At 34.3% G+C, this 27,157-nt stretch overlaps 2 protein-coding genes across 3 annotated transcripts; both read left to right on the forward strand.

The window, feature by feature from the left end:
- The first annotated feature begins 463 nt into the window (after positions 1-463).
- LOC137715770 (uncharacterized) lies at positions 464-2,700 on the forward strand. 2 transcript variants are annotated; one of them, XM_068455116.2, is made up of 2 exons: positions 464-797; positions 1,964-2,700. In XM_068455116.2, the coding sequence occupies exon 2, from the start codon at positions 2,012-2,014 to the stop codon at positions 2,423-2,425; it is 414 nt and encodes a 137-aa protein (XP_068311217.2). In that variant the 5' UTR covers positions 464-797; positions 1,964-2,011; the 3' UTR covers positions 2,426-2,700. The 2 variants fall into 2 exon arrangements, with proteins under 2 accessions (XP_068311217.2, XP_068311218.2); XM_068455117.2 differs by having other exon boundaries at positions 468-797; positions 1,967-2,700.
- Positions 2,701-15,521: 12,821 nt separating this feature from the next.
- LOC137714745 (beta-glucosidase 12-like) lies at positions 15,522-23,101 on the forward strand. Its single transcript, XM_068453884.2, has 13 exons — positions 15,522-15,855; positions 16,195-16,264; positions 19,212-19,270; positions 19,537-19,612; positions 20,695-20,772; positions 20,884-20,971; positions 21,075-21,330; positions 21,507-21,622; positions 21,900-22,117; positions 22,253-22,284; positions 22,377-22,479; positions 22,582-22,690; positions 22,786-23,101. Exons 1-13 carry the CDS (start codon positions 15,691-15,693, stop codon positions 22,955-22,957), a joined length of 1,542 nt encoding a protein of 513 aa, XP_068309985.2. The 5' UTR covers positions 15,522-15,690; the 3' UTR covers positions 22,958-23,101.
- The last annotated feature ends 4,056 nt before the right edge of the window (positions 23,102-27,157 follow it).

Here is a 27,157-nt window from a genome sequence, read left to right on the forward strand (position 1 = left end):
TGGATGGAATCTAATGGCAATGAGTTAATTTGGCTGATTTTATATAATTCAAGGGTTAATTACCAAAAAATTAGTTCAGGAAGTTAATTTCAATTGCGGTAATAATTTAGGGGTAAACTGCTGTTTACTCAAACTTTTTAAGAATTCTCTATTATCTCATTTTTTGGCCATATTGACACAAAAATTAATATTAAACTTTAAAGTAACAGAAAATCTACGAAAAATCTTATTTTTGAGAAATTCTCGTTATCATTTTTCTAATACATTTATCGATATTAAATTATCGGACATTTGCCATAACCAGCAAACAAGACTCCGAATTTCTTTTTTTTTTTAAATATTTTATTTCGGAAAATCAGTGTGTGATGTCAAACATATGGTAAAGCAAAGCATCAAGTTGAAACTACCAAAATGCCCTTACTCTCTTAAGCTTCTTACACATACAGACCCATCACACACATACTCTCACACATCACAGTTTACAGAGCCAATCAACAAATATCTCTTCTTCTCTCCCTTCCTTCTCACCTCCTTCTCTCTCTCTCTTCCCGTTTCAGTCGAACCAGTTTCTTGGGTTCGCAGAAGCTTGCCCAGCCTCACATGCCAATCCCCAATCTCTGAACTTTTTGATCTGGGTTTCCAATATTTCACCCTCAGATCATATGTTCTGCCATTAAAATATCCTTTTTTTTCACTTCGAATCCACAGACTGAGAAAATCCCATCTCCGTTTTGGTGTTCTCTGAGCCTCCTATGAGTACTTCACTAGATTCTGAGAGTTGGGTTTTGTCACAACAGGTCAGTTTCTTCTCTCTCTCTCTCTCTCTCTCTCTCTTGCATTTTGTGATTGGGATTTGGAATATGCGTTAAATTGTGTATTTTGTTGCTTTCTGTTTAAAAAAATTTGTGGGATTTGGATGTTGAAGCTGATTGAAAGAAATGGTTTATATGATGGTACAAATGAAACGAGAAATGGTTTTGATGAAAGTTGAGTTCTACCCAGTTCATTGTGCATGTAATTCATGCTGCCTTATGGATCTTGCTTGGATTTTTCTGTGTGCTTTTGGGTGTGAATTTCAAGGTAATAAAATTTGTTACTTTGATTTTACATGTTTTGAAAGTTCGAGTCTTTGCGGAGATGTGCCTTTTTATTTGTATTTTGGTTCTGTTGTGATTAAAATTGATGTGTTTTCACCATAGGCAGTAAACCTGTGTGAATTTCGACTTTGGTGGCCGAAAACTCTGAATCTTTGTAGCAGTAGTTCATTGTTTTGATTCGGTTCCAGGCATGTAAGATCCCCTATCTTGTAGTGACGCAAACTTAAAAGATTTGGCTGCAATCACAGAGTCTCTTGTATGGGGTTTTCAATATGTAACTTTCTTTACTGCCTGATTGGTTTGCTGTGCAAAAAGAAGGGACAGTTCTCAATATCATCTTTTGGAAGTCAAAATAACTGAGTAAAGTGACCTAGAGTTGTGTTTTTCATTGTTTCATTTGACTAAATCTTAATATGGCGTTCCAACGGAAGATGCGTCAGTTGATGTTTGAAATGAAAACGAAACCTACTCAATTTTGAACTCCTAAAAGATTTGCATGTGATAAATAGATTATGAACTGCTTTTATATTCTGAAGTTAGTTGTTTATGAGTATTGGATGCCTGCTACTAGCTGTTTTACATATTTATTACAAGTATTGATCCTATGTCCTGTTGGTTGTTCCTTATATATGTACCTCACGCTGTCTAGCTATTTAGTTGGTTGATATGTTACTTAACATCAATGATGGGATCGTTATATCCTTTGAGAAGCCACCAGATGTTTAAGTAGGATTGCATATAAGTTGTGTTATCCCCGTGTTCAGTGAATACTGAATAGTAGGGGGAATGAATTGCTTTCTCAGTTCTTAATTGTACCTTAAGTAACAATAACTGAAAATAACGTTCTTATATGTTTTTCATTGCAGCAGAAAACTTATATTGCATAAAATATTTTTCTCTGGAGTTTTGAGATCATGGGTAGAGGTAGAGGAAAGGGAAAGAGGTTAACTGTCAACAATCATGATGATCCTGGAAGTGGTGAGGAAGAAAAAATACCGGCACAAAAGAGAAGGGGAAGGCCTCAAAAGCCATTAAAAGATGAGATTGATGAAGAAGAAGCTGAAAGAATAGAGGCAGATGATAGTGAGAATGGAAAGTCTGGTATCTCAAGCAAGGAGGTAAAAAGCCCCTCTGCTTCAGAGAATGGTAAGAAGAGGAAGCGGCAATCACAGGTGAAGGAGAAGTCAGATTCAGTTAAGGAGGAAAATGGTAATGGAACAAGATCAAGCACTGATGACTCAATTAAGTCTAATGGATTTCGGCATAATGGGAGCAGGCGGAAAAACAAGCCCCGTCGAGCAGCTGAAGCTGGTGTTGAATGCAAGTGACAGATGGTAACCTATGCATCCTTTCTCGTTGCTGAAAAATTACGGGGACAGGAAGTGAGGCCTAGTAAATCTCTAGTTTCTTTCTTCTTTTGCTGCTTAATTGTTCTTTCTTCAGTAATTTCGTACCATCATTCCTTTTTTATTTGAATTGTGAAATTTGCAATGCATTCTGATGGATGTGGTTTTCCATGGTGCTCTGACATTTTAAATTTTGACTATCTTATTTTTTGCATTGTATAATTTGAGGAACATGTTTAAGCAGTTGCTATCTCTCACATTGTTATCTGTCTTTTGTGTAACTAATGAGATATCATGTAGATTCATATTAGTTAACTTAACTAAAAGTTTGTACTATACTCTGTACGATTAACAGTTCTGAGAAAATCAGCTTTAACGCTTCCCCCTAATTATAACAATTTGCATCTGTTAGAGCACTTTTATTTAGGCCTTACTGAAAGGAGAGTTCATCTTCTCCTGATCTACTTTAGTTTTGAATTGTTACTTTATGGTGCCTATATAACTTGGTTTTGGATTAACATCGGACTTGGGAGATGTTTAGGCTTCCATCAGATCATTTTGTCCCTCTTCGGACTTTCACACATGTGCATGCGTGGAATACAGTTCAGAGTAAGCACACATTCTCTAGACTATACTGGGTGTATTACTCATATGGACGATTAGCTATAAGTTTCCACCAGCTAGTTAGGGCCAGACCTTTCTTATGGTTTCAGAGGTATATGCTTCTTCCTGAGCCTTGATATGAGCCTACAGCTAAAAGCTTGGTGGTTAGTATCTTGTTTAAAATGGTTGTAACGAATTCTCGTGTTCTTGAAGGCAAAGCTTTTCCAAACGTTAAAAACTAAGAATGCATGGAGGGTTGAGTAACAAATTGAAGTCAAGGTTTTTGTTTAGACTTTGTTTTAGCTTCAAAAGTTCAGGGTTGCAATTTGGACCTGTGTTCAGTCAGTCTCTCTAATTATTACACTTGTAGTTAACTTCTGTAATTTCCGCTTTCCTGTAATATGTTTGTTAGTTAGCAGGAGGAGTTTCATCCTTGCTTGGTGTTTATGAATGGAAACATAATGTTCCTAGGATCATATATCGGTTACTAGGCCATAGTTGTGGATACTATTTAGGGTGTTTCGACTGATATGAATTATCTAGTTCGATATTCTAAACTGCAGTATCATTACATGCTTTCTTTCATGTGAAATAGTTTTAAGGTGTGCTTTCAGAATTCTTGGTAAAGGTTTTGTAGTGGCTTGAAAATTGTCAATTAGGACATCACAATGGTTTTCAAGTTTTCTTGTATGGCTACTCGGCACTTGAACAGGTGAATTCTAGGAGAATGACAAGTTTAACGTGAAAAGATAGGGCGGTTTTATCCATAATCATTTTTATTTTTCATATATTCCTCTTAATTTTTGGCCGTCAAATCGATTGAATTCAAGATGGTCAAAAAACAAAAATTAACAAAAGGTGTGCGGAAGGTAAAAGGGGATGTGGATAGGACCACCCACAAGATGTTATCCCGGGTTGGTTTCTTGTTTTAGGTTATTCCAGCTGTGTCTCGGATTCGGAGAGGAATTCTTAGGTACAACTTGGTATACTCCCTGATTCGCAACCATCTCATCACGTTACACAGATTCTAATAGCGTGTGATATACAATAAGTTACATTAGAAATAAGTTTTTAATAGTTCGGACTACTAGTAGTCCGGCCTTGTATTCATTAGATTGGCAAGTAAGAATATTATTTTCTCAATTTAACTCTGAACGTTCGTAATATTGAGAAAAAAATTATAGAAACTCCCCTCGAAGAGTGAAGACTGTAATCTTTGGTTTCTCATGATAATTGTTTGCAGTCTGGAAGATACTAGTTTTTCATAGTTCTTATTACAGGCTTTGTAGATATATCTGTTTCTGCAATTTTCCATTAAAGGTGTCTACTAAAATGCATAATGTCTCAAAATGCTTGTGAAGGAAAAACATAGAAAATGAAAACAATTAACCTGATAATTAACCCAGTCTTCGTAAATTCTCAAAGAAGTTTGTGGTATGCGCTAATTATCATGTGTCGAACTATGTAATTCACACGGCCCCAGACACAAACACAACCACCTTACCCAACCCTGTCGCTTTTTTCATCTTCACTTGGCCCATTTGTGTCTCATCCCTTCTCACACCACACTAATGACCCACCACTGATGATGAACACACCTAATACCTTCGCCTTCATGGGGTAACCTCCTATCCCTAAACTTTTCGCCATCAAAAAATTCAACGCCTGTCTCTTATTTAATTTGACTAGTTAGTCTCTTATTTATTTTTGGTTGTGATTCTTTTAGAAAGAGTAATGCAACAGAGATCAAACATTTAAATTATATTTTGTAAATTATATAACGTGATTGACGATGATTAGATTATTACTTCATTGTCGATTAACTTGCTTATTTTTTATAAGTGGCATATCACATAATTTGTAAATATAGTTTAAAAAAATTTGTCTGCCTAGTATTATTCTTTCGGAAAAACAAACCAAGTTTCGAAAAAGTGGTTTGGGTGAGTGTGACATAGAGTTGCAAAACCAATCAGATCCAAGCCCATTGGGCTATGTATTCAGATGTTTTTGGACGAAGCCATATATTCAGATTCAGCAGGGGTTCATGGTCGAAAATACTTTTTTTTTCTTTGTCATCTGATGCCTGCATCTTAAATGCTCAAATTCTCAATTTAAATATTCAAATTGTGACTCAACCAACCCAAGTTGCAATAATAATAATAATAATAACTTAACATGAGTTTGAGTGTTGTCAAATGTGAGGAGACATGTGAGGATGTGAAGTGTTTTTGCATTTCAGAAAGTTAAGAGATTTTGCATGTGCTTATAAGAAGTTAAACTACTACTTATATTGCCAATTCGTTTTATGGTGAAACCTCTACTTCATTGCCCCCTTATTGGAGTTTGCATAGCTAGGGATTGGGATACTCATGAAAGAAGGTGTTGGTGCGGCTGGAGAGGATAAATTTTCTCATTTAACCAATACTTAGTCTTAGTAGTAGTGTTAGTCAAGGTGGCCATGATAGGACCGTTGAGCGCAACTGGGCAATACAATTTTATATGCTACCATGAGTTCATGCTTGGAATATCGGTGTATTTTGTAGGTTTATGGATCCAATCACAACTGGTGACTATCCTCAAGAGCATGCGAACATATGTTGGATCAAGATTACCTCAATTCACAAAAGAACAGTCCGATTCTCTTGAATTTATAGGAATCAATTACTACACTGCTAGATATGCAAGCAATCCACTAAAGAATTCATCTGACCCTAAAAGCTACATAAATGATCCTCATGTTAATGAGACAAATGAATACAAATTAAAAACTTGTTTCAAGCAATTAATTAAGTTCTTAGAATAGTTAGATTCTAACATTTGGGTATATTATCACAGTTGCGGTTAATGGAAAGCCCATTGGTCCCCGGGTATACATCCAATTTGAACTTAAATTTTTTAGCATTTGGAAGATTAATATGTATATTTTCTTCATAAAAACATAACTCGTGATGAGAATTTCATTATCTTTAAATGGTCTTGTAGGCTGTTTCAGATTGGTTATACATTTATCCAAAAGGAATTCATGATCTTATAATTTTACCAAGAAAAAGTATAATGATCCAGCCATTTACATTACTGAAAATGGTAAGCATTAATACTTTCATCCTTAATTGATTGCTTCATCAACGTTTCACATGTGTATATATAAGTAAATCTTGGTGTTTTAAAGTCTAAACTCAAAACTAATGCAAATTTATTTATTTATAGATAAAATTATCAACGCAATTGATAATTTATTATGTTGCAGGTGTCGATGAGTTCCATAATCGCAGCTTATCACTTGAGCAAGCCTTTAAAGATACCATAAGAGTCAACTACCATCGTGACCACCTTTGTCACCTTAAAGCAGCAATTCAGTTAGTACTTGTTAAGGAATTAGATAAGGCTACATATAATATACATGAATATACCTTCTTACATTTTTTTTTTATAGTTATCTATATCAATGCACTTTGTTTTCTATGTGTGTACGCAGATCGGATGCTAAAGTAAAGGGATATTTTGCATGGTTGATACTGGATAACTTTGAATGGGCAAAGGGATATAGTAGTCGATTTCGTCTCAACTATGTGGACTACGAAGGTGGACTGACAAGGTACCCAAAATGCTCAGCGAAATGGTTCAAAACTTTCTTGAAAAAAGCCAAAAAAATGCAAAATATATTCGAGTATATGTGGATGATAATGCTGAGGACATCAATCTTGTGTATCAAATTTGAATCCCAAATATGATGAATAAAGTACAAGAATCCACCAGAATCATTGGGCAAGTTGTTTTTTCAAGTTTTAGTTATTAGTTTGACTCATTATGAGTCAGAATAAGTTAGAGCAACTCATTCTGAGTTTATTGTCTCTCCTTGTAGCTATTTAGTTTTACCTTTGCTTTATGTTGTTGGTGTATCCAGGCCAGTTGGATATTACAACAAAGTTGTTTTCGTCCTTCGTGAATTTGGTTGGAAAAATACCTTATTATTTAAATGTTGTTTATGTACTCCCTCCTGTATTTGTATTGGGCTTTTATGGCTTTCGGCTGACCCTTTGTAAATCCAATTTCTCATTAGTTATAATAAAAGTGATTGCAAATTTGAGTTTTTTCTTTGAAGCTAAATTGTTTTTACCTTCAACTATTTGGCAATACGAGAAGTATCTCAATCTCGTATAAGTTCTTATAAGGTTTCTTACCTTTACATTCTCACACACCGTCTTATGTGTGGCGAATTTTCAAGTGAACCATGTGGACAACATGAAGTTGGGTGGGAGCAAGTGGAGCTTTAGACGTGAGACAACCTACTTAGATACCATGAAAAAGGTTGAGGTTTCAACATGAAACCAATAAGCCATTAATTACAAGGTTTCTCTTTTCACCGATGTGAGACTCTTTTACATTCACATCCTCATAAACCTATCCTAAAAATTTTCTAAGAAATATTTTTTATCGCCACCCTATTGATTAGCGTTAGATAAGTCTACTAGCTATACTAAATCAAATTCATCTAACGATAATCAATGAGATGGTGAAATCTTTAATTAAGAAAATTTCCTATTGTTACTTGATAACTCATTATATACTTTTCTTTGCCCTAAAATATTTTTGAACGTATCTGGTGGGATCTATTGCAAATTTGGCTACTATCTCATTTATTATTTTAAATTTACAAATTGGTTGCCGTGTATAACATGATGGGAGAAATTTTTGAATGTACATATCATAATTAAGCAGAAGGACATTGAGAAATATACACTAAAAATGATACATATCAACAATGGCGTTTACTGACATTTTAATGCATGGTCTACCATCTTGTGATGGGTGGGAGTGATAGGTCAATTTTATTTTTGGAAAATTGACACAAATGGGTTATTTTCTTAATTTTGGGATAATATAGGAATTCTTTTTTCTTTTTGATATGCACAGAGCATGCACATGACATACACAACAATATGACAAAAATAAGATTTCCTAAAACTTTAAATTATCAAATTTCCCTCCCATATAAGTGGGTAGTTGCGAAGACTCATTCAACATTTTCCATCTTGATTGATTTTGTGTAAGGTGGGTTGGCATGGTCCGCATGGACCTAAGGCCATCTCCAACCGAAGAGTGCAGAGGGCAAGAGGGCCGAAAATAGTCCGAAAACCGTCTCCAACCGAGGGCTAGGCCAGAGGGCTGTGGAATCTGAGAGGGCCCCTCAGAATCGGAGAGGGCTAAAGGGCTGGAGGGCTGGCCAGAAAATAGCGACAGGAATTTTTAAAAAGAATTTTGAATCCAACGGCTAGCTGGCGCCAGTTACCGTTGGATTCAAATTTTTTTTTTTAGGGTTTTTTGGGCCTTTTTTTTGGGTTTTTTGGGCCTTGTTTTCGAATTTAATTTGTAGTTTTTAAATTTAATTTGTCGTTTTTAAATTTTAGTTGTAATTTTTAAATATAAGTTGTAGTTTTAAAATTTAAGTTGTTGTTTTTAAATTTAAGTTGTTGTAGTTTTAAAATTTAAATAATAAATTATGTTTGGCCCTTTGGCCCTCGGTTGGAGACGATTTTTTGTGGCAGGGCTAAAACGAGTTCTCTGGCCCTCGGTTGGAGACGGAGGCAAATATGATCATGTACTGTTCATTAAAATATTAAAATCTTGAAGAATCTTGGAGGGCCAGAGGGCTAAAACAAACCCACAGTTGGAGATGACCTAATATAACAGTCTATCGACCTAAAGTTTGGTAAAACAGGTTAACCGATGAAGTTTAAATAGTCCCGACGTAATTTGACTCATAATAATTGCAAACTTGTGGACGTACCTGTACCTGTAAAAAAGTGGCAAAGGAATTGGGCTGGCTGGGCTGGACGTACCAATAATTTAATTTAGCATGCATTAAGGTTTGGGGATCCCTACACGAGGAGCTAGTAGATACTCCTTAAACTCACTCCGGCTTTCTATAACACATCTGAAACACTAAGGCAAAGATCAAATTGGCATCCGGCTTTGTAATAAGACCTTAGGTACTGGTAAATAAACTCAGGAAAAAGATATACGTAATGCCTTCTTTTAATCAGATCGTTAATTAGTATGTCAAATGATCCCATAGCAAATACAAATCCATCTCTTTATCAGACCCACCGATTTTCAGAACCAAAAAGATCTAACTGTACACGTCATCTTTCACGTCGACAAGTGACCTGTGCCTTTCTGGAGAACCGGTGGTGACACGGGACTACTAAATCATTCTGTCGGCAGTGATGCAACAGTGGTGCAGCGACTGGGATTCGTTGGGGCTGTATTGAGTGATCTGTTTTCGTTTCAGGAGGAAGAGGTGGTGGAGGACGGGGAGAGAGAGAGAGAGAGAGAGAGAGAGAGAGAGAGAGAGTATACAGTTGATACTCCACATTAGTTTTTGACTCGTCCCTAGGGTTTAGGCCTGGTTTGAACGAATAATAAGTCAATGCATGCATGCTTGATTCAATCAATGAAGAAGATGAGGAATATTAAGAAGATATTGTTCATGGTTGTGTGTATAAGGAAAATCAAATCCTTTTTACAAATTAGGAGAGAAAAAACCCTTAATTACTAATCAATGGATAGAATGTTGCATAGAGTAGATGATATTATATATTGACTTGAAACAAGGGTTAGAAATATACGTATTGTCAGCTAGCTAAGCGAATCCTAGAAGAATTATGATCAAATGACAACGGGAGTTCAAATTTTAGAAATATACATATTGTAAGTTATCTTTATTCAAATTACTCTGTCAAATTTTGTCCAAGCAGCCAGGTAAGCATAAAACTTGGTCACTCACATTTGCCACGTCTAACATTTAATGAAGAAGCAAGTGATGGATTGTGCTAGTGATTAAAGTATAAATGTTCAACTCACTGCGTTGGGGTTCAAACTTTTCCTCTTTTCCTTGGTGTAAATTAAAGTAGTAATATTTCTGGTACTAAAAAATATATAATGAAAAGTAATGCTATTTAAATACACTTTCTAATAAAGATGATCCAACCTATATACAAAATAGAACTCACTTGCATCATAGAGTTTTTTTAGCAACTCGGTAAATTTTGTGTGTCCAAATAACATTATTATTTAGTAAATGATTATGCTTTCTTAGGGTTGGGTATGGCTTGGGATGGGGAGATACCGGCGAAAGGACGTGTGATTGTGGGTAGGTGGTGGCATTGAGTTGCTCATGAGAGAACGTGTGAATGTGAATGGGTGGTGTCAGTCGATAAATGAGGAGATGGGATATGGGGATGGGCATTAGAGTGTATTACTAATGCATAAGTTGACGTGTTATAATATGAGTACATTAAAAATATTATATGATGATGTGACAATTAAATTGAAAAAAAATTTCGTCAAAATAGAAGCATAAGAAACTATGAAGTGGTGGAAAGAGAATGAAAGGAAAAAAAAAAGGTAGAATAGACATTTAAAAACAAAAAATGAACGTCCCAAATCCAACATGATTATCTCTGGATTCTCTTTATGAGGATTTTGGATATATGTGAATTGTGTTCGTTCATCGTACATCGTGCAGTCAACTTTTATCAGATACTGTTTGTATTTAATTGTAAATAGAAAAACTTAAAATGATTTATGATCGCATAATGCACAATGAACGGAAACGATTCACAGATCTTCAAAATCCGAGAATCCGACCAGAATCCGAATTCACTATATTTCCTTTCCTCCTTAAATCTTTTATATCAAACTCCTTTGTCAAGGTAACAATCACATCATTTATCAAACTTGGAGCATTACCAGTGATGATAATGTCATCCACATAGAGAAGCAATAGCACAATAGAAGAACCAAACTATTTCACAAATAAAGATGGGTATGCATGAGTTGTTTTGAAACCAAGTGATGGTAAAAAGCATGTAAACATGTTATTCTAGGCTCCAGGGGCCTGTTTTAACCCATATAGGGACTTGTGTAGTTTGCAAACATATCCAGAGTGTTGAGGATCAATGAAACCTGGAGGTTGTGACATGTACACCTCTTCCTGCAATACTCCATGCAGAAATGCATTCTTAACATCGAGTTGTCTCAAATTCCACCCAAAATGAGCTGCCATAGCCAACACAAGTCTCACAATTGTTGGCTTAACAATTGGACTGAATGTTTCCCCATAATCCATGCCTTCATTTTGATTGAAATTTTTTGCCACCAATCGAGCCTTATATCTCCATATGGACCCATCAGCATTCTTTTTAATCTTAAACACCCACTTACAACCAACAAGATTTTTCTGTGCTGGAAGAGGAACTAGACTCTATGTTGACTGTGAATGGAATACAAATAACTCTTCTTTCATTGCACCAACCCATACTTTACACTTCAGTGCAGATGTATAGGTTACAAGTTCAATAGCAGAGAGATCCACTGCCCTGAACTGTAGTAAGAAATGCCTTCTTTTTGGAGATACCACTCTTTGATCGAGTTTGCATTGGATGCAAATTCAATGGGGGAATGGATAGAACTACTAGAAGACTTTCAGGTTGAAACTCAAAAACTATAGAGTTTTCAATTTGAACCTCAGGAACCACAGGGATATATAGAGATGAAGATTGTTCACTTGCATTGATGGATTCTGTTGAAGGTAGTAGGGTAGAATCAGTGGATAATGGTGATGATGTAATATTAGATGGGAAAGAATGTTGAGAAACTATAAAATGTGAGACTAGCACATTATCAAGATTATGCATTGATGGTTGTAAATTTGGTTGTGACACTTGTGATGTATGGAGACTTGGTGCATGTGTTGATGCAAGAATTGAATAGGGACATTCAGATTCATCAAACAAAACATGCATGGAAATATAAACTTTCTTTTTGATGACTTCATAACATAGGTAGCCCTTGTACTTTGATGCATATCCCAGAAAAATGCACTTAGTTGTTCTAGGTTGTAACTTTGTAAAGGTTAAAGGTCTTAAGAGTGGATAACAAGAGCAACCAAAGACCTTAAGGTGACTGACATCAAGGACAGAACCATATAGCATTTCAAATGGTGATTTATGGTTCAGTGTTTGTGATGGCATTCAATCAACAAGATATACTGATGTTTGGCAGGCAAATGACCAAAATGGTGAAGGTAGGTGAGATGTTTGAAGAAGGGTAATTGTAGTTTCAATAATGTGATGATGTTTCCTCCCAGCCAAACCAGTCTGTTCTGGTGTGTATGGCCAAGATAAGTGGTGATTAATACCTTTGGCAGCAAGAAAAGTTTGTAACTAGTTCCCTATATATTCACCCCCTCCATCACTCTTAAGTGTTTTAATAGATACTGAGAAATGATTAAGTACAAACTAATAAAATGTAATAAATGTGGTACAAACGTCAGCTTTTTTGACAAGTAGAAAATTCCAACAAAATCGAGTACATTGATCTATGAAGGTAACATAGTACTTAAAACCTTCTATAGAAAAACATGGAGCAAGACCTCATACATCACTGTGAACAATATCAAAGGTTTGACAGATTTATATGTAGCTGAATCAAAGGGTAGCTTGCTAATTTTGCCCTCAATACAACTTGAACACATCACAGGTGCAGAATCAGAAATGCTAGATACATTTGATTTCTTAAGCATAAGAGAAACAACTTTGTTTGAGGGATGGCCTAATCTATGGTGCCATAGACTAGAGACTAGAGGTTACTTGTTTGCCAATATAAGCAGCAACAGAAAAGGCTTTTGGTGTATGAGATGAAGATGATGTGAAGGGAATGGGATACAATCCATCATTGTGGAAGCCTTTGAACAATATTCTCCATGTGGCTTTGTCCTGAATCTAAAAACACCAAGCATCAAATATCAACCAGTAATTATTGTCAAGACATATTTTATGCACAGAGAGTAGATTCTGAGATATCATGGGCACATATAGAACTGAATTTAATTTTAGATTATAAAATGGAGTCTGCATTATGGAAGATCCTTTATGAGAGACTTTCAAACCTTCACCACTAGTTGTTTGAATCATCTCAGTGGAAGGAAAAGGGGTTGCCAATGACAAATTCTTCAAATCTGCAGTCATGTGGTTTGTTGCACCTGAATCTGTAATCACATAAAAGAATAAGATGTATAATGCTTGTGAAAGAGACGAAGAAGAAAGAAGATAGAGAGAAAGGGAAAGAGATTTAGAGAGAGAAGTAATTTTTTGGAGATAATTTTAAATTAATTCTAACCTTTTAAATTACCAGTTTAACCTTCTAATTAAAACAGAACATGCATAAGAAATATAGGGCAGAAATGTAATTTCACACAACTAAATTTTGTTGCTTATTTTTTTCAAAGTCTCACCTACATGTAATTCTAACATATCTCTAATAAAAAAATTAAAAAAAATAAAAACTTCTCACTCCCACATTCTCCATCACTCTCTTCCCCTTTCCTTCTATTTCAAAAACAAAAATAAAAAACTTTCTCACACACTTTGTGTGTGCCCATATAGTAGTAAAAAATAAAAAGAACACCCTACTATCTTCCCACCCACCATTATCCACAAGGTAACCTTTCAATCCCTGCCTTCGACATGGCTCACCAGCACAACTCTTCCTTCCCTTGCCCATGCGAACCCCAAAATCCGATCACATCCAAGACTTCATGTTGCTTGATTTCTTCTTCTATAGCCTGTTCTTCCATTCTATTTTTTCAATTATTTAAATAATTTTTTTTATTGTTAAACACTTTTTCTTTTCAAAATGATTATATCTATATGAGTGAAATAGACGGAAGCAAAATCCGACCACCCTTCTGCACTTGTACCACCATCCTGAGTATCGCACGGCCAACAACGGAGGTGATGCAACGACAACAATGAAGAGTCGAATTGCTCAACAATCAAAGAATCAAAGCCGAAAGAATAAGACGCGAAATCGGTAGAGAAAGCGACTCTGTCTCTGTTGCCACCAGAGAAACCGGAGGCCAACGATTGATACGGTAACTGATGCATTCAGCGCATTTTGGGATGTGTATTACAACGAGCTCGATGAATACAACAAGATCAATTAGTTGAATATCAAAGTACGCAACTAACAAACAAACAAAGTAAATATAAACTAATATAATTTTATTAACGTAAAGAAAGATTGTCATGATGACTCCACAACCTAATAGACTGCATTGTGTCTAACTTATTCTTCAGAGATACGAAGCATTATATTTAGGGTTGTTTTATTAATACCCATAATTTGTTGAATACACTCCACAATTAATTTTTTTTCTCGATAATTCCAATTCTACCCTTCTTTTTGTTAAATCCACCCCCCACCTTCCAAAAAAAAAAAAATTCTCACAACCAACCACCCTATCATAACACCATGGCCTGTGACTCCATTGTGTCCTTCGAATCATCTGAACCTTTGGAGAGGCAATAAGAGCATTGCTTGTACCCTGTTTTCTAAGGAGCTTTTTCTGCAGGTTTCTAGAAACTGTATTAGGAGTTCATTCCTAGCTAATTGCTTTTGACAATGATCTTGAAACTAAAATCATATCCTATTATCCAAGTTTCACGTTACTGCATTAAGGTTTAGTTTTTATTTTGTACTTTTTCTTCTGGATAATATTCATATCCTTGCTTGGGAATTCCTGGTTGGATTTGGTATAGTTCTCAAATCGAAAATTGATATGAATATCATACAAAAGAAAAAGAACAAAAATAAGTACAAAGATGATTATAATGATGTTGAAAAAATGCAAACAGTATAAATAAAAGGCGAGGATCTGAACAATGGTGATGGACTGGGGAGTTTTATTTTATGCAGGTTTAAATAAAGGGTAAATTTGGAATTATAGAAGAAAATTTTGATTGTCGGGTGTTTTCATCAAATTGTGGGGTGTTAATAAAAAAAAAAAACCCTATATTTATAGCGAACAAACCTAACCCTAATACTAACAAGCTAGGTTCAAACTAAACTTATAAGAAAACCCCAACAATATAATACCTAAAATACTAATATTTTCCAACACCTCCGTCAAACTCATGGTGGTATACGAGGCGCACTTAAAATTATTTGAAATTAACATGAGGAAAAAAAATTGTGGTACCCTTTACTTTTCACCACAAGATACTCTCCCTACACTAATCCCATATCAAAGTGGTACGACATGTATGTTGCCTGAAGAATGAACAAGTTCCAAATGAATTTTAAAGTTTTTATTTCTTTATAAATTTTTTTTTTCAATTCATGAATTTGGCTTGATTTCATTTGTCGAGCACCACCAAGTCCATGAAATGGGGAAGCACTTTCACAAATGTCCCATCTTCCTCTATAGTCTATATAATACATCTTGATCCAACTTTCATATATTGGACTGTCCCAAAGTTTTTAGCTCTTATGATGATACATGTTTTTTTTTTTCCTTTTTAACGGAATTTTTTTTTATAGATTAGACAAATGAAAAGACAATTAAAACGCGTGTGCAAAAAGTGAAAAAAAGGGGCATAAGTCATTCTGAAAAAAAATGTCACCAGGGAGAGCCAAACTTGTTTTTTTCTTTTTTCCCCTCATCTAGACTAGTTTTGTGTAATAATTGTTTACTCATTTACTTATATGACCGTTTATCACTCTCCTGTGTACTTTCGATCCTCTATAAAAACGTCAAGCCAGGCAGAGCAAACTTTTCTGGAACCTCCACCCCCAAAGTTATGGCAATGCCATTAGGGTTTCCTCTGTTAGCTTTGGTGCTACTAATTACACTGACAAATAGCAACGATGCTGTCACAGTTCCACCTAATTACGACACCGTCTTCCTCAACAGAAGCAGTTTTCCAGCCGGGTTCATATTTGGCACGGCTTCATCATCTTACCAGGTGAGTCCTGCTGCGACTTAATATTGCTCTTTAATTTGTATTTTACTTCCTTAAGCATTCTTGTAATGTCAGACCAAGCATCAATTCATGAACCTTGACATCTTCATTCGTGCTCTTATGTGTTGAGAGCTCATACGTGCATGCGTAATAGTTTAAGAGATGTTTCGTCCTTTCGACTCTTTACCGATTGGTTTTTGTTTGAATGCTTAAAGTTTAGCACGGTATTAGAGCATATTATCAACGTGTCGGCTTTACCCCAGGTTGAGAAAGTGAACCCAACTGGTTTTCAGTTAGAAATTGCTAAAATTCTTGCGTTGTGTTTGAGTTTAATTTTTTCAGTATGAAGGTGCTGCAAAAGGAGGTGGAAAAGGACCAAGCATATGGGATACCTATACCCACAAATATCCAGGTCTGTCTGATCAAGTAATCAGTTAAGATATGAAAATTATGCTACTTCATCCTAATCTCTTCTTCTTTTTATTAACTTTTTTATGTCTCTGCCTCTGCTATCAATGGTTCTCTCGTCCTAGCTAATCTTTCTATAAATCACTTTTTGGTTTCAACTAGCTCGCTACTGGTGCATGGTGCCGTTTTGCCTTAATAATTTAGTGAAAATTAATAGCGTTTTCTTGTGGGGACTACAGTTTTTAAAGATCCGGTCAATGTCAAAACATGCCAAAATAGTGTCATCACTCCATGCAAATTATAACGTTTGCTTGGTGCGCCGCTAAAACAATCTCTAACCCTTGAGCTAAAACTTAAAATTTTTAGTCCAGAAATAACTTTTCTGCTCCAACCCTTCTGATCTAAAATTTTAGCCTCAAATTATTAAAGAATGAATTTAGGCTAATTTTTTTCTTAAAGTAACTTTTTTAAAAGAAAAAAAAAATTGTGTAGACTATTCTAATTTAATTTTATGAACATTTTAACCTAAAAATATTTAGATTCTGACAAATATTGAAAAATCACAAACTGACACCATAAAACTCGTTGAACACTATGAAAAAATATGAAACATATAAAAGATTTTTTTTTAATTACTTTAGCCTTTAGATTTAAATTTGGACCGTTAAATTTTTTTTTTTTTTACCATTGAATTTCATCAAATTATATCTTAACTGTTGGATTCAATGAATTTATAAATATAAAACTAAATAAAATACACATATATGGTGGGTTAGCCCCACTAATCCTGGGTTAAATTTGGCTTTTGTTTAGGTTTTAGCTTTTAACCCACACATTTAGCATGGGTTGGGTTGGGTTGGGCTGGGTTTGGGGAGGTGGTGGGGGGGGGGGGGGGAATAAAACCTAAAAAATAGCATTTAGCCCAGGATTATGTTTGGTCTTAGGGTAAGTCCGAGTGGGAAAAGAATATTAGGTAAGGATCGGTCCCGTTCGATATAAAGAGAAAAGAGAGGGAATGTGATTTTAAATAAGATATCCTTCTTGTGAAATTGTAATGATGTTTCTATCTTTTGTGATAATTTAATTAAATGGTATTGTTGAGAAGGGGGCATACATTTGAGTGCAGTTCCCCCAGAAGGAACCTAAGAAATGTTGACCATAATTTGAAGAGTATTTGTGTGGTTTGCTTTCTGGTGTATGCCTTCATTTTACCCCTACTTGCAAATTAAACAAGAGTATAGGAAACTCAGGATCTGTATGCCTTCATCGCTACAGTTTCTTTGGTAGAATGCTAAAACCCTATAACGAATACTGAAGAGAAAACATACCTACACAGTGACAGAGCAAGAAATTGAAGTTAGTAGAAGCCTCAAGGCCATATGAAAAAATTAGAAATAATATAATATAATTAATAGGAGAAAAATTAAAGGTTCTTATTTTGTATTGGAATGTAAATTTCTAATCACGAAAAAAAAAAAGGCATTGAGATCATAACCAGACTTGTCTGTAAGTTTTATTAAAACAAATATCACTACATTGAAGTTGAACTAAAATAAATAATCATGGCCCAGAACTACAATTTTATGAGATTTTTTTTTTTTTTTTTAAGATTAATTATTATTCCACTCCATATAGGTATGGTTTTGCTGTTAAACAAAAATACATGCAAAATTGTGAACTAAGAATGGTAGTTGATATAGACTAGTTTCATAACAATACGGTAAAACATATTTTTTGACAAATGAGAGAAACAAAAGCACACACCAAAACTTCAAACTAAGAACATAAACAAAAGCATAAAAAGTGAAGAAATTTCAGAATAGGCTCGAGCGTCTCCTGGTCCTCGTATGGCTCTATCCCTATACATTCATATACAGCATATAGCTTCCTAACACTTGTTGTAGTCTTGGGAGACCCCGACACGCTCGGGCCTCCATACCCTTTTTTTTTTTTTTTTTTTTTTTTTTTTTTTTTTCTTTTCTTTTCTAAAAACAAACCGTACAGTAGTTTATATTCTTATAGTAGTTGGTCGGCTGGTACAATTATTAAAAGGTTCTTTAACTTTGTTTATCATCGTCATCATCTTGCTGGAGTCTATACAGAGTCAATTATTCGAGATCAATTTGTCTTGAATCCTATGCTAATTATTGAGTAAATATGCCTGGCCTACACTCACTTATGGAGAGAGCGACGGGAAGAGTCTCAGTTAAGGACAGCTTCGAAAGTAAGCTTATTTGAGAGAGTTTTGTAAGATCATTGTTGAAAAAAAAAAAAAAAAAAAAATTCACTCAAGACAAAGACCATTTTGACTACTCAATTGAATACATGTCAATTGAAGTATTTTCTTGAAATATTATGTTTTTTCTTTCTTTTGCTAAAACTAATGGCGTTGGATTTCTCTAACCTAATGCATGGTTGATCTGGAATGAAGAATTAAACAAAATTAATTGTTCAGACCATTAAAATAAGAGTAATGTTAAGGAGATCATATATATTTGTTGTATCATCATCTTCATGTATCATTGATGTGATAAGTGATGTGCACTTGCCAAGTCAATTAATGATTTTTTTTTTAACAAACAATATTATCTACACTAATGGGATGGGGTCATTAAATGTTGATTATATACACCATTTACCACATAAGATGGAGAATGACTTACATAGAACTCGTTCACTGCCACGTGGTTTCCATTGTCCGATAATGCATTATTATGTGCAAGCTTTTCTCTAAATGCCAATATATAATTGGATTGAAACTGTTTTATGTAAGTTGCCCTCCATAATATGGTATCTCAATGTAGTATAAATATGTGATCCCTAGAATTACACTTAAAATAATATTTTAAGGAATCCCAAAGGGTATCACTTAAATAAGTTTATTTTACATATAATATTTGTGGTTATTATGCTTTCCAAATAATATGATTGTTTTTTGAATTTAATTGTAGATAGAATCAAGGATCACAGCAACGGAGATGTAACTGTTGATGAATATCACAACTATAAGGTTCAAATCACATGAGACCCAATATGTTTTACATCCTTCGTAATATGTGTAGACTAGATTTTTGGGCCTTAATATAAACATAGAACATTAAAATTCTAATTTTAATTTGGAAACTGTTATTATCACTTTAAAATTAAATCGTGCACACCTTAAGTGTATCATTTTTTCAAAATATAGAAAGTTTAGAGTACATAATGAAAATTTTAGAGTGTCAATAAAAATTTTCTTTTTCTTAATCATAGTATCTTTTGTGTCACATATAATAGGAAGATGTGAGGATTATGATGAATATGGGATTGGATGCTTATAGGTTCTCTATTTCGTGGCCCAGATTGTTACCAAGTAAGTTCATCATCCGCATTTGCATCACATTGCACATAACAATTAACTTTGCTAAGAGCAATAAAAGAAGAAACCATTAAAAGAAAGGGAATTGTTATTAGAATTCTAAAAATCTCATTCTACATTCTTCACAAGTGTATTTTTCTTTCTAATTATAGAAAGTTTGGAGCGCCAAATGAGATTTTTGGAATGCTAATAACAATTTTCCAAAACTTAACACGTGTATTAGCAATTGACCTAATCGTGTATTAGCAATTGACCTAATCGTGTATAAATAGCTGATGCCACTGAAGTTTAACTTATTTACAAAAAAGCGACGGACTCCCAAACTTCAACTTGTTCACAAAAATGCAACGGCCTCTTTTTTCAACTTATTACGATACTGCCACGAAACTCAACTAATCTACAAAAATATTACTGTTTTTTTCCTTATTAGCTATTACTACTAAATTTTCATTAAGCGTTTTTATTAATTTTCTTTAATCTTAAAACTTTTCATTAAAGCTCTCTTTTTTTGGGGTTCAAAGTTCAAACATACTTTCTCGCTTTATATTTTGACAAATACTAAACTTTTTATAGAAAAAAATAAGAAAACTCATCAAGGGTTATATTAGAGAAAATAAACTCACTCTACCATAACTACTTTCTCTCTTTATATTGTGGTATTGTTTAAAAGTTATAGAAAGATGAGTAGTTTATTGTGTAATAAAATGAGGATTTTAGTTATTTAACTCCTTTGTGGCCTTGAAATTTTAGCTGAAGTGTTCTGGTCGTTCACAGCATAAATAAATAGGATTTTATTCCCATCAAGTTAAGAGTCAACTTTTTCTTCATTTGTAAATGAAAAATTTTAGATTCGATTCTCACCAAGTGCAAAGTTGAACAACATTATTATAACAAACTCATTGTAAGGCTTAGCCCACCTCCCCCCCTTTAATGTAGATACTATCGTTTGTTCAGGAAAAGAAAAAGTTAAATTCCTGGCCTAGCTAGAACATACAGTTAAAAAAATTTTAACTTTAATTTCTAAGCATATATAGTTTGATTTACCTATTTTCTCATTTTGTTCTAATTATTATTAGATGGAAAGCTCAGTGGTGGCGTGAACAAGGAAGGGATCAAATACTACAACAATCTCATCAATGAACTCATAAACAATGGTGACACAACATAATTTCACCCTAAATCTAAGATTATTACATAATTAATAAGAGTAACATCCACTCATAAACATCCTTCTATCAAATTTTCGGTTTTATTGGTTATGCTAGGTTTAAAGCCATTTGTGACACTCTTTCACTGGGATCTTCCGCAAGCATTACATGACCAATATGGAGGTTTCTTAAGCCCTAAAATTGTGTAAGCCTTGAATAAGACCAATTATAAAATATGTTTAGTAATCATTATGCAATTGGGTTTTTTTATCAATTCTAAATCTTTCATGCACTATGTGAATATGCAGCAATCATTTTCGGAACTATGTAGAGCTTTGTTACAAGGAGTTCGGTGACCGGGTAAAGCATTGGATCACAATAAATGAGCCATGGAGCTATAGTTATGGTGGTTATACACGTGGGTTTCTGGCACCCGGACGGTGTTCTGCTTGGCAACAACTAAACTGCACTGGTGGAAATTCGGCTACCGAACCATATTTAGTGGCACACAACCTCCTCCTAGCTCACGCCGCAGCTGTAAAATTGTACAAGAATAAATATCAGGTCATACCATTTTCTTTTGGCGGTTTTGAATATCGCGTCCCCATTGAAAATATTTTGAGTCACAGGTTTTACTTTATAATATATAAAGAGGGAATAATCTGCAAAGTTAGAGATAAACAAAGGATAAAATTTTCAGGCTACAATATTTAACCAATTTAAAAGTTGAACATGTGCAGATATCTCAAGAAGGCACGATAGGAATAACACTGGTATCAAACTGGTTTATACCAATTTCAGAGGCAAACCAACATAAAAATGCAGCATTACGATTTTTGGATTTCATGTTTGGCTGGTAAATATATATTATAGATGCTAAGGAGACTCTCTCAAAGGTCGAACACTCCACAAACTCTCTACCACCTCATGTTTTTGCACAATATTTTATGATGCTAGCACGGGAATTAACGTTAAACTATGAGATGATAAATAGTCTATGGTAAGTCTCACTTTGAAAGAGTTCCCTTAGCATTTCTCTATTTAGAAATTCAATTAGCAGTTTATTGGTTGATTATAATCAACAATACTATCTATATTAAGTTGATCTTTGTAATTGCCACATGTTTTTGTAGGTTTGCTGAGCCATTGACTAGTGGTGACTATCCGCAAAGTATGCAATGTCTTGTTGGAAACCGATTGCCAAAATTCACAAAGGAACAATCCATGATGCTAATTGGTTCATTCGATTTTCTCGGATTGAATTACTATACTACCTATTATGCAGCTTATGCACCTCAACCTAATTCATCAAATGCAAGCTACTTGATAGACATACATGCTAAACCCTTATGTCAGTGCAAACTGATAATTTCCTTCAACAAATTCAAAATTCCTATAAATGTTTTATTTTGATGATATTCATCTCTAAATTTAAAATAACTATAAATGTGTTATTTTGATGATATTCATATCTATGTTGTGGCAGATGAGCGTAATGGGGTGCCCATTGGTCCAAAGGTACACATCAAATTAGCTTAAACTATTAGCATCACTTATATGGGAATTAATTTATATATAAAAGCCTCAATTTTCTTCAAATGGTGTTGTAGGCTGCTTCTGACTGGCTGTATGTTTATCCAAGAGGAATTCAAGATCTTTTACATTACATAAAGGAAAACTATCACGATCCACTCATTTACATTACTGAAAATGGTAATTACCTTTAGGCCTTAAATTAATTGTATATGTCCAGTGTAAAATGTTATTAAGTATAGCCCACAAATTAAAATTACACGCTGACACATTATATTGTAGGCATTGATGAGTTCAATGATCCCAAAATACCACTTGAAGAAGCCCTTAATGACACCTTAAGAGTCGATTATCATTACTGGCACCTCTATTATCTTCAAAAAGCAATCCAGTAAGTTCTAATTAAGACTATTTATGGTCTAGCATTCTTATAGTTTGGCTATTTAATCATTGCATTGAAGTCACTGTGTTTGATTTTTTGGGAAGGGATGGTGTCAATGTGAGGGGATACTTTCTATGGTCATTGTTAGACAACTTTGAATGGAATTCTGGATACACTGTTCGATTTGGTATCAATTATGTGGATTATGACAATGGGCTAAAAAGATTCCCAAAACTCTCAGCGCAATGGTTCAAAAATTTCCTCAGTAACTTTTGAAGAAATCTAATTATAGTATATTATTGTTTGTTGCATAAGAATTCTAATGTGAATGTAATTTGTCTATGAACATAACTATATATGTATGTCGAGTGATCAACTTCCTTACAAAATACCAAAAATGACTGTATGTTAGTCTGATTTTATTATTCTGTTCTTGTCACATCTAAATTTACATTCAATTCTTGGACACCCCTTTTCTGAACACCCACTTTTTCTTTTCACATTTTCTCTGGACACCGAAGAAATGTTTCATCAAAATATTATACACACATTCATCACGGTTAGATTTCCTCTCATGTATCATGAACGCTAAACCTAACCCTAGGCATCACCTCACCTCCGCCCACATCCATACATACCTGGTCTGCTAAATGTACTACAGTTATTTTCTTTCTATGTTTACCAAAACATTTGCAAACGTGCAATATTTTCATTTTTCACAAAAAAATGTGAGTTATAAGTCACAATTTTGATTGATCTTGTTAATTTCTAAAGTAGTGATTGTAAGCCTACTTTTGTGTCATTTTGGACGATCGATAAGCTTCTTAATGATTTGTGTATGGCTTTTAATAATTTGTGTAGAAAATTGAATATCAATTCGCACTCCGCCAGTATTTATATATTTTTCTATTTTACATACTAAAATCTGTAAAAATAATTTTTGTGTATTAATGAATAATCCATTTACTTCTTAAGAGCTTATAAAACTTTCTTTAAAGGGTATACCAATAAAATTTTCACTTTTCACCAAATAAAAAATAAAAATGTGAACCATAAGTCACAATTTGAGGTCCATTTTGCAAATTTTTAAAGTAACAATTTGTGTAGAAAATCAGATATCATTTTTGCTCTCTGCCAGGGATTTTTATTTTTCTATTTTACACAAAAAATAATTCTCCGTCTTAATAAACTGTATAACTACTTCTAACGAGCCTGCAAAAGTCTTTTAACGCATATATAAAGAATTTACAACAGTTCAAAATTTTAATTTTTCACGAAAATTGTGTGTTTTAAGTCACGACTATGGTTTAATCTTGCTAATTTCTAAAGTAGCGATTGCGAGCTTACTTTAGTTCATTTTTTGTCAATCAATGAGCTTCTCAATAATTTGTGTAGGATATATAGTGATTTCCCGAATCTCGGGTATCACTTTCCCTCGATGGTAGTATTTATTTGTTTTTCTATCTTACACATTAAGGGGGGAGGGGGGTAGTCAAATTTGGATTTGAGAGGATTTTAAAATACTTTAAAATCCTAGTGTAGTCAACTAAAAGATTTTAAAGGATTTTAGAATCCATGCAAATCTAGGTGTAGTCCATTGAGATTTTATTAGAGATTTTAAAGTCCATCCAAATCTAAGTGTATTCAGAAAATTAAGATTTTGTAGGATTTTAATAAGTGGTGGATTTTGTGGGATTTAAGAGCAAGAAGTATATATAACCAAGAACAAAAAGAATCCAACCTCACCACCTAGGATTTCAAATCTTATTCCATCTGGGCAGTCCTTAAATGTCTACCAACCTTAGCCACACAGTGACAAACAGACGAACACCAAATACTACTGGAGACGCATATGTAGAGAATACATGGCCACATTGGTCTAATAAGAATTTCAAAAATACTCCTTCCATCATAAGAAAGAAAAGCTCCAAAAGGACTAATCCTAATAAATGCCCTGATGTCAGTAGCTCAAATGCATGCTCCACATTGAGTAGTGACAATGTCTAGAAATTTGAGGTACCAACAACAAAGACTTTGCAAATGAGAAGTTTGGTTCATTTTCTTTCCGTCAGAGGCCTCAAAATTCAGCGGTTATTAAATCTCTGGGATGGTGCCCAGAATGTGAATTCAATGCAGAAAATGATTTGGCCATGTATTCTCTGCATATGCTTCTCCAGATGTCAATGTTGGTGCATAACCTGTTTTTCATCCAGGTCTCTAGATGTCGATGAGGATGGGTTCGGTGTTCCTCCAAATGTTGCCGGACTTGCTAATGAAATAGATTTTGGAGACGAGGTTGATAAGGATGATTTTTCGAAGGTTGCTGCAATTGCTAGCGAACTAGAACATCTGCTAAATAAATAAATAAATCGAATGAACAAAAGGCTAGTCGTTGATGAAGGTTGCTGGCAATGTAGCAGTGCTCAATTGAGAGAAAGATGGAGCTGTGATGGTGTGATAGGGGACACGAAATAGGGAGGGGATAAAGTGACTATCAAGTTCAGTGGGGCAAGGGAAAAGATTTTCCTTCTTTTTTTTTTTAATAAAAAAAATTATATGAAAATCCACCAAAATTCATCAAAATCTACAAACCAAATTCATTCAAATTCTTTAAAATCCATATGGATTTTGTAGGAGTCTTAAATCGTCCTAAATCCTATAAAATCCATCACTTTTAAAATCCTTCTAAATCATAGTTTGACCACACCCCCTTAAATTTTTTTGTGAAAAATGCTGTTGGGACTCAATATTTGATCCAACTCCTTGCAAAAGGATTTGTAAACCCTTTTAATGCATATGCCGATTGTTTGAAAATTTATATTATCATTATTATATTTAATTTATTAATTGAACGGAGATTAAAAGCAATGCTTTTTGGTAAAATATGTGTTTATCCTAATGAAGAGTTACAGGTTTTGACTCTTCATGAACAATCACATGTTTTCCAAAGAGGCATCTCAAATTCTATAAATAAAGAAACCCCTTATTGTGACATCCCACATCGCCTAGAGGAGTGATCCTTATATGTATATTCTCATCCCTACCTAGCACGAGGCCTTTTGGGAGCTCATTGGCTTCGGGTTCCGTAGGAACTCCGAAGTTAAGTGAGAAGGGGGCTAGAGCAATCCCATGATGGGTGACCCACTGGGAAGTTGCTTGTGAGTTCCCAAAAACAAAACCGTGAGGGAATGGTAAGCCCAAAGCGGACAACATCGTGCTACGGTGGTGGAGCGGGCCGGGGAAGTGATCCGGCCCGGGCCGGGATGTGACACTCCGCCTGTACAAATTAATATTATTTAACACATTAAAAATTCATAAAAAGTAATCTGCATCTTAATAGATTGTCCAACTACGTCTGAAGAAATAATAAAACTTTTCATTAATGGCTATGCCAAAATTTTTTGTAAATTTTCAAAATGCTATGAGCTATAAGCCACGATTTTGGATTGATCTTGCTAGTTTCAAAAGTAGCAATCGTAAGCCTACTTACATGTCATTTTTATCATTCAATAAGTTGTGTAAGGCTTTTAATGATTTTTCTGGATCACATATATCGTTTTCACTCTATCCCAATATTTATTTATTTTTCTATTTTACCACATTAAAACTCTGGAAAAATAATCTGGGTCTTTATAAATGGTCAACTACTTCCAAGGAAATTATAATACTTTCTTTAATGCACATACCAAAAAATTTGCGAATGCTCAAAATTATTTTTCATGAAAATTGTGAGCTATAATCCACAATTTTTTTTATCGATATTGCTATTTTCTAAAGTAGTGAATATAAGCTATTTTCACGTTATTTTGGTCGTTCGGTAAGCATTTCAATAATTGTGTAGGGCTTTTAATAATTTATGTAGAAAATCGGATATCATTTTTGCTGTCAACCAGATTTTATTTATTTTCCTATTTTACACATTAAAAATCCTTAAAAAATACTTTTGGGTCTTAATAAATGGTCCAACTACTTTCGAACAACATATAAAACATCCTTCAATATGTATAAAACTTTCTTTAATGCGTATACCAAATAATTTTGGGAAATACCCTGAAACGGGACAATTTCTTAATCTTGGGACAAAAATAAGACATTTTCGAATATGCACACGCAATGCATAACAATCAGACATAAATAGGATTTTTTCTACACCTTGAAATGACCAAATTGTCCTCCCATATAAATGGGTATCCAGAAATTCCAGCATTAATTTCTCATTTTTGTAGAGAGAGAAAAAATCTCTCTCGCCCAATTCCAATTCGAAGAACCCTAACCCACCTATCTTCTTCATCCAAGAGCTCGCTCTCTAACCCACCATCTTCTTCATCCAAGCTCTCTCTTTCTCTCTCTCTCTCTCTCTCTCTCTCTCTCTACATTTCGAATATGCACAAGAGCTCTCTCTCTAACCCACCCAATCTTCTTTGAGTTTTACCTTTTCATTTGTAGGTTTTGTGAACTGGGTTTGCTTAATATTGA

Source organism: Pyrus communis, chromosome 3, assembly GCF_041283825.1.
Source record: "Pyrus communis isolate YQ-2024b chromosome 3, ASM4128382v1, whole genome shotgun sequence".
NCBI classification, from domain to species: Eukaryota; Viridiplantae; Streptophyta; class Magnoliopsida; order Rosales; family Rosaceae; genus Pyrus; species Pyrus communis.

Coding starts and splice junctions, on each gene's coding strand:
- LOC137715770 (XM_068455116.2), top strand. CDS start 2,012: ATGGGTAGAGGTAGAGGAAAGGGAAAGAGGTTAACTGTCAACAATCAT.
- LOC137714745 (XM_068453884.2), top strand. CDS start 15,691: ATGGCAATGCCATTAGGGTTTCCTCTGTTAGCTTTGGTGCTACTAATT. Junction 20,972..21,074: donor TTCTTAAGCCCTAAAATTGT/GTAAGCCTTGAA, acceptor GTGAATATGCAG/CAATCATTTTCGGAACTATG. Junction 22,480..22,581: donor CATTTACATTACTGAAAATG/GTAATTACCTTT, acceptor ATTATATTGTAG/GCATTGATGAGTTCAATGAT.